At 31.6% G+C, this 7,553-nt stretch overlaps 2 protein-coding genes across 2 annotated transcripts in view; one reads left to right on the top strand and one right to left on the bottom strand.

The window, feature by feature from the left end:
* LOC107750218 (protein APCDD1-like) overlaps positions 1–1,055 on the top strand; it is a 17,475-nt gene extending 16,420 nt beyond the window's left edge. Inside the window, exons 5-6 of the mRNA XM_016565501.1 lie at positions 290–611; positions 1,051–1,055. Coding sequence (XP_016420987.1) covers positions 290–611; positions 1,051–1,055 — 327 coding nt within the window. The remainder of the gene's footprint in view (positions 1–289; positions 612–1,050) is intronic.
* A 2,742-nt stretch (positions 1,056–3,797) lies between these two features.
* LOC107750204 (vesicle-associated membrane protein-associated protein A-like) overlaps positions 3,798–7,553 on the bottom strand; it is a 30,048-nt gene continuing 26,292 nt past the window's right edge. The window contains exon 6 of the mRNA XM_016565483.1: positions 3,798–4,454. Within this exon, the coding sequence (XP_016420969.1) occupies positions 4,293–4,454 (162 nt within the window). The 3' untranslated portion in view covers positions 3,798–4,292. The remainder of the gene's footprint in view (positions 4,455–7,553) is intronic.

Here is a 7,553-nt window from a genome sequence, read left to right on the forward strand (position 1 = left end):
AATGACGGCGCCGTGGGTGTAAACTTACAGATTAAGGGGCGGTAATATTATAATGAGATCCCTTTGCCACGTCACCAAGGGAGCGAAATCAGACGCGCTGGTTTTCTCAGACGCTTGCAGAAAAAGGCTTCCCAAAACAAAGTTACTGGGTTAATCTTTTTAACGTTTCCTTGGTTGGTAGATGCACCGGGGACCTGATTATAGCACTTACAACCTGGAAAAGTCAGATTTTCATGATATGTCACCTTTAAAGCAACTGAAAAGAGTGTGATGTCACGTGTGTCCTCAGAATCAGGATCTCAGCTGCGTGGTCTGCCGCATCGTCTCGAGCTCAGACGAGTTTGATCCGCCGGTTCTCCCGCCGCGGCCCGAGCTGACGGTGACTCTGAGGGGCCAGTGGGCTTCCCGCCGCTGCGAGGTCCGGCCCACGGTTCTGTTCCTCACGCGACACTTCATCTTCCACGAGGATAACCACACCTGGGAGGGTCACTACTATCACTACTCTGACCCGGCCTGCAGACACCCCACCTTCAGCCTGTTCGCCCGCGGACGCTACAGTCGCGGCCTGCGCTCCACACGCGTCATGGGCGGCACCGAGTTTGTGTTCAGAGGTCAGAGTTCAACTCATTTAACAGAAAAACTCCTTACAAACACGGCTTGGGGTTTTTATTGTGGTGCACTATGCTTTATATATATATATATTTTTGTATCACTATGCAACTAACTAACCAATTAATTAACTAATTAATTAAAATAAATAAAAGTCTTAAATTGTAATGGTTCTAAACATAAAAAAATCTAAAGTTTAACTGTCCAAAACATAGATATTTATATATTTATAAATATTGTATTTATAGAAATATTTATATATATTTCTCTGCAAAAAAATTGTGTATATCAATTATTTTCTGTAGTGTAATTATCACAGTTGCCCATTTTCGCATATAATAATATTAATGCATATTGTGGTTGTCTATTTTAATGAACAATGTTGGATTAATTATTTTTCATGTCAGTTTTTGCCTTTATAAATCCCGTTTTGTTCCTCAGTTTGATGGAGCATGAAATCCATAGAATTTAGGATCAAATCTGACACATACGAGCATGTTTCCAAACGTAGCTCCTGGACTGTCTATAAAAATGTGTTGGTTTGTTTCCTTAAATCTTTGTCAGAAAATTAACCGCTTAAATGAAAAAATGATGACAGAACCTTCATTTCTGGGTGTTTTTCCCTGTATGAGTGAGACGTGGATGTTCATATGAGGAGTATTTTTATACACGAGTGAGTTTGAGACGATGTGAACATTTTAAGGGCTGCATGGAAGGAAAGGGAAAATATTATAACTGTAGATAATCACTGCTGACTTCCACAACCTTTGGTACTTATGTTTCAAATTCCTGAATCACAACGTGAAAAAAATTCAAGCTGGGAAAAAAAACTAATGTCTTAGATCCTTCCTGAGCCCCAGTCCAAAGATTATTTCTCTCAGATTATTTTTTTTCTCTCTCATCAATTTTTTTTTTCATATCTCATCCAAAAAAAAATTCTCAACAAAAAAACTTTTTTTTCTCATCAAAAATGTATCAATTTTTTTAGATCTCATCCAAAGACATTTTTTAAATGTCATCAAAATGTCATTTTTTATCTCAACAAAAAAATAATTTTTTTTAATCTCATCAAAAACATTATCTCATCAAAAAAAAAAAAATCATCAAAAAATCTCAACAAAAAAAAAACATTTATCTCAACAAAAAAACCTGTTTTCTCATCCAATTTTTTTTTTTATATCTCATCCCTTAAAATTTTATCTCATCAAAAAACATTTTGAAAAAAATTAATGTTTTTTGAAGCTCGAGTAAATCATCTTAGGACTTGGGCTCAGGAAGCATCTGAGACACTGATTGATTTTTCTTGACGTCGTGGATCAGGCCTTCTGTGTTTTTAGGAAGATCAGAGAGTTTCTGACAGACGCTGTTCATCTCTGACCCTGCAGTAATCTACTGACGCTCATTCACTCTCACAGGAATCAGCAACAGCTAAATATGACGATAATATGGAGATAGAATTGTTGCTTAATTCCAAATTAATAGATTACGATCCATAAATAAATGTAAAGAGATTAACAAACATTAAACATATTGACAAATAAATAGAATGAGATCCACAAATAAATCTTAAAGTCTCACAAACATGAATTAAATTCACAAATAAATAAAATGAGATTTGCAAATAAAACAACAATTCTATCGCCATACGATAAAGTGGTCAAATGCAATGAATGAAAGCATTCTATCCGCCGTTTTTTCTATGAAGATGTTAAGTTACACATTGAGACTGAAATGAGAAACGCTTCATTCTTTGCAGCTGTTTGGATCATTTCTGTGAAACTGATTAACTCATGAAGATGACGGATGAATCGGTCAGGATTTACTGAAGGAGCAGTCGATGTTTAGTTTAGTTTAGTAGTTCTAACATTGATTCCTTTGTTTTCATTGTGTGTGATGATGAACTACAGTGACGGTCAGTGTTTGTTTCAATCCTGAGAGCGAAATGCTTTATTCTGACACTTTAAATGCCAAAAACACTTGTTTGAGAGTTTAGAAGTTTCCAAAAAACAAGACAGCGTCCAAAAAACTGGATCGTACAAAACAAATAAAGCAACGTGTGTTTTTTAATCATTACATTCGTTGCAAAAGAGCAGAAGGACAGTGAAAAATGAATCTATGAAAATTGAAAATGATTGTTTGTCTCTATGAATTTGCAAAAAAAAATTTAATAAAACCTTTTTAGAATTTAGATTGCAGTCTGTTTTCAGTCTGCAGTTGAGCTGGGCATTATTAATAAATTGTATAAATTTTTTTAGCCTGTTGACAATAGAGCTTCATATTTATTTTTTCCTTTCTATGCACCAATATACAATATATAGTCATAAACAGCAATATTTATCTACACATACACTGCTGCTGAAAAGTTTGGATTTTTTATTTGTTTTAAAGAAGTGTCTTCTGCTCATCAAGGCTGCATTTATTTGATAAAAAATACAGTAAAAATAGTGAAATATTATTGTAATTTAAAACAGCTGTTTTCTATGTGAATAACTGTTCAACTGTAATTTATTTCTTTCATCAAAGCTGTATTTTCAGCATCATTACTCCAGTCTTCAGTCCCACATGATCTTCAGAAATCAGGTTTCTGTGATGAATGACGTTAAAAAGAACAGCATTTATTCAAAATAGAAATCTTTTCTAACAATACAAGTCTTTACTGTCACTTTTTTATCAATTTTACACATCCTTGCTGAATGAAAGTATTAACTTCTTTCAAAAAAAGAAACAAAATTACTGACCCCAAACGTTTGAATGTTACTATATATTGTTACAAAAGATTTCTATTTTAAGTAAATGCTGTTCTTTTTTACTTTTTATTCATCAAAGAATCCTGAAGAAAGTATCACAGGTTTCAAAAAAATATGAAGCAGCAAAAACCGTTTCCAGCACTGATAATAAATCAGCATATTAGAATGATTTCTGAAGATCATGTGACACTGAAGACTGGAGTAATGATGCTGAAAATACAGCTTTGATCACAGGAATAAATTACACTTTAACAGATATTCACATAGAAAACAGCTGTTTTAAATTATAATAATATTTCACAATTTTACAGTTTTTTCTGTATTTTTGATCAAATAAATGCAGCCTTGATGAGCAGAAGAGACTTCTTTAAAAACATTACAAATCTTACAGATCCCAAGCTTCTGAACAGCAGTGTATATTTACTAAAACATTTTAATACATGGAGAAAAAGTTCATTTTAATCATTTTAATCACATTCATCCTTCAGTATAACATTCACAGAAGCCAAAACCAGAAGTCCAAGCTGAATTAATTACAGAAACGCAACATGAATCTAACGAATGAAAGACAGGCTCAGTTTTTTCTTTCGTTTTATTTCTTCAATGTCGTCTAGTATGAGACAGTAAAGTGAACACATCGCTCTGAGAGAAAGTACATTAATAATATAATCAATAAATGATAATTACAGTAATAAAACAGTCTGCGTTGGTGTCGTTAGGAACGGAAGCAGAACGAATGCACAGAAGGAGGCTCTCCTGTTCGATCAGAAGATTAAAACCACATTTACACTTTCGATGGGAGTTTGAGTGAAACGAAACGAGTTTGAGGGGAAGACTTTCAGATCTCGCTGGATACAGCAGTTCATGGCTCTAACATCCATCCATCCCTCAACAGAAAACAGCGGATGAACCCAAACAGAGAGAGCGGGAGTCGCTCTACAGGATGAACTTGCCGAGGAAGAATCCGATGAAGACGGCTGCGATGACGACGAGCAGCGAGGGAAGAGATCCGGCTCTCGACTCGTGACCCAGAGCAGAGCTGGAGTTCATCGTGACGTGTTCGCTGCGCTGGAACCTCCTCAGCCTCAGACCCTCGTCCTGATCGACACACAAAACCTGGTTAGACCCGCGGACCTCTAGACAGCAGCTCGCTGAGGATGTTTGTTTCTCAGAGCATGCTACAAAAAATCATATTATGATTCAAAGGCGATTCAGCATAAAGGAAAGTGGTTTCAGAGGTGAGGTATTACTTATGTGTGTCCCTGGAGCACAAAAGCAGTCGCTGGGGGATATTTGTAGCAATAGCCAACAATACACTGTATGGGTCAAAATTAACGATTTTTCTTTTATGCCAAAAATCATTAGGATATTAAGTGAAGATCATGTTTAATGAAGATATATGTAAATTTCATACCGTAAATATATCAAAACTTAATTTTTGATTAGTGATATGCATTGCTAAAGACTTCATTTGAACAACTTTAAAGATGATTTTCTCAATATTTAGATTTTTTTGCACCCTCAGATTCCAGATTTTCAAATAGTTGTATCTCGGCCAAATATTGTCCTATCCTAACAAACCATACATCAATGGAAAGCTTATTTATTCAGCTTTCAGATGATGCATACATCTCAATTTCGCAAAATTGACACTTAAGACTGGTTTTGTGCTCCAGGGTCACATATGAGGCTTTTATCGTTGACTGAAACCATTAAAACATTTCTGTTCATTGAAATAAAGCTCAAATAAAATATAAATAATGGACGAAAAAAATTTTTTAGCTAGTTGCCAAAATTCTAAATTTATTTACTTGAAGCACTAAAATTACTAACCGTAACTAATAATTAAAGATTAAAACCGAAATGTAACAAACTAAAAGTTAATTAAACCTAATATTGAAAAAAAATATTTTTATAGATTACAGAAAGTACTGAAATTGCTAACTTAACAATAAATATTAAAACTAAAATAAACCTAAATAATAATTATATTAAAACAAATAATAATAAAAGTCAAAAGCACTAACTGGACATAAATTTAAAATAAAACCAAAGTAAAAATAAACGGCAACACTTTACAATAAGGTTCCTTTAGTTAATGTATTAACAATACATTTATTACAGTATTTATTAATCTTTGTTAATGTTAGTTAATGAAAATAGTCACAGTGCATTAACTAATGTTAACAAGCACGACTTTTGTTTTTAATAATGCATTAGTAAATGTTGAAATTAACATTAACCTGATTAATAAATACTGTAGTGTTGTTCATGTTAACTAAAGTAGTTAACTAATGCACCGTATTGTAAAGTGATAAAAAATAATAATAAAAAAACTAATAAAAATGACAAGACAAATAACAAAATGACTAAATATTTAAATAAAATCATGAAAACTTAAAGCACTAGGATTACTAAGTGTACATGAATAAACACTTAACATAATAAAATTACTAATAAATTAAAAAGCATTAAAGCACTAAAATTACAAACTGGACAGAAAAAAAAAATAAAACTAAAGCTAAAAATAAATTAGACCTAAAAAAAAAAAAAAAAACATAACTCAATATTTAGATTTTTTTGCACCCTCAGATTCCAGATTTTCAAATAGATGTATCTCGGCCAAATATTGTCCTATCCTAACAAACCATACATCAATGGAAAGCTTATTTATTCAGCTTTCAGATGATGCATACATCTCAATTTCGCAAAATTGACACTTAAGACTGGTTTTGTGCTCCAGGGTCACATATGAGGCTTTTATCGTTGACTGAAACCATTAAAACATTTCTGTTCATTGAAATAAAGCTCAAATAAAATATAAATAATGGACGAAAAAAATTTTTTAGCTAGTTGCCAAAATTCTAAATTTATTTACTTGAAGCACTAAAATTACTAACCGTAACTAATAATTAAAGATTAAAACCGAAATGTAACAAACTAAAAGTTAATTAAACCTAATATTGAAAAAAAATATTTTTATAGATTACAGAAAGTACTGAAATTGCTAACTTAACAATAAATATTAAAACTAAAATAAACCTAAATAATAATTATATTAAAACAAATAATAATAAAAGTCAAAAGCACTAACTGGACATAAATTTAAAATAAAACCAAAGTAAAAATAAACGGCAACACTTTACAATAAGGTTCCTTTAGTTAATGTATTAACAATACATTTATTACAGTATTTATTAATCTTTGTTAATGTTAGTTAATGAAAATACAGTCACAGTGCATTAACTAATGTTAACAAGCACGACTTTTGTTTTTAATAATGCATTAGTAAATGTTGAAATTAACATTAACCTGATTAATAAATACTGTAGTGTTGTTCATGTTAACTAAAGTAGTTAACTAATGCACCGTATTGTAAAGTGATAAAAAATAATAATAAAAAAACTAATAAAAATGACAAGACAAATAACAAAATGACTAAATATTTAAATAAAATCATGAAAACTTAAAGCACTAGGATTACTAAGTGTACATGAATAAACACTTAACATAATAAAATTACTAATAAATTAAAAAGCATTAAAGCACTAAAATTACAAACTGGACAGAAAAAAAAAATAAAACTAAAGCTAAAAATAAATTAGACCTAAAAAAAAAAAAAAAAACATATAATTGACAAAGGCACATAAAACTAATAAAAATTAAAAAGCAAAACTGAAAGCACCGAAGCACTAAAATTGGGCATAAATACAAACTAAAACCAAAATAAAAATAAAAATAAATTAATCTTAAATAATAGTGTAAACTATTATTTAAAAAATATTATTAAACTATTATAAAAAAAAGTAACCAAATTTTAAATGAAACGGATACAGAGAGAAATAATAATACCGTATTGTCCCAAATATAAGACGATATTTTTTTCTTGGAAATACATCTGAAAAAACGCGGTCGTCTTATATTCAGGGTCTAGACTTTGACATGTCAATAATACACCCACAACACTAGGTGGCGCCAAATACGCATAAAACGAAATGACACTGGCACTGATGAATCCGTCACAATAAGTTAAAAAAGAATGAATGTTTATATTATTTACAATTATAAACCGGAGAGTTCCGGTGCTTGATTCTGATTGGTTGAGCTGCGTTCGAAGCTGTTGTAAATGACTCTACAAAGTAACATACACCTTTGTTTACGTTTGTCTGTTGCTCGGCAACCACTTTGTAGCAACCA

This window comes from Sinocyclocheilus rhinocerous, unplaced genomic scaffold (assembly GCF_001515625.1).
Source record: "Sinocyclocheilus rhinocerous isolate Xijiao unplaced genomic scaffold, SAMN03320098_v1.1 scaffold242, whole genome shotgun sequence".
Taxonomy (NCBI): Eukaryota; Metazoa; Chordata; class Actinopteri; order Cypriniformes; family Cyprinidae; genus Sinocyclocheilus; species Sinocyclocheilus rhinocerous.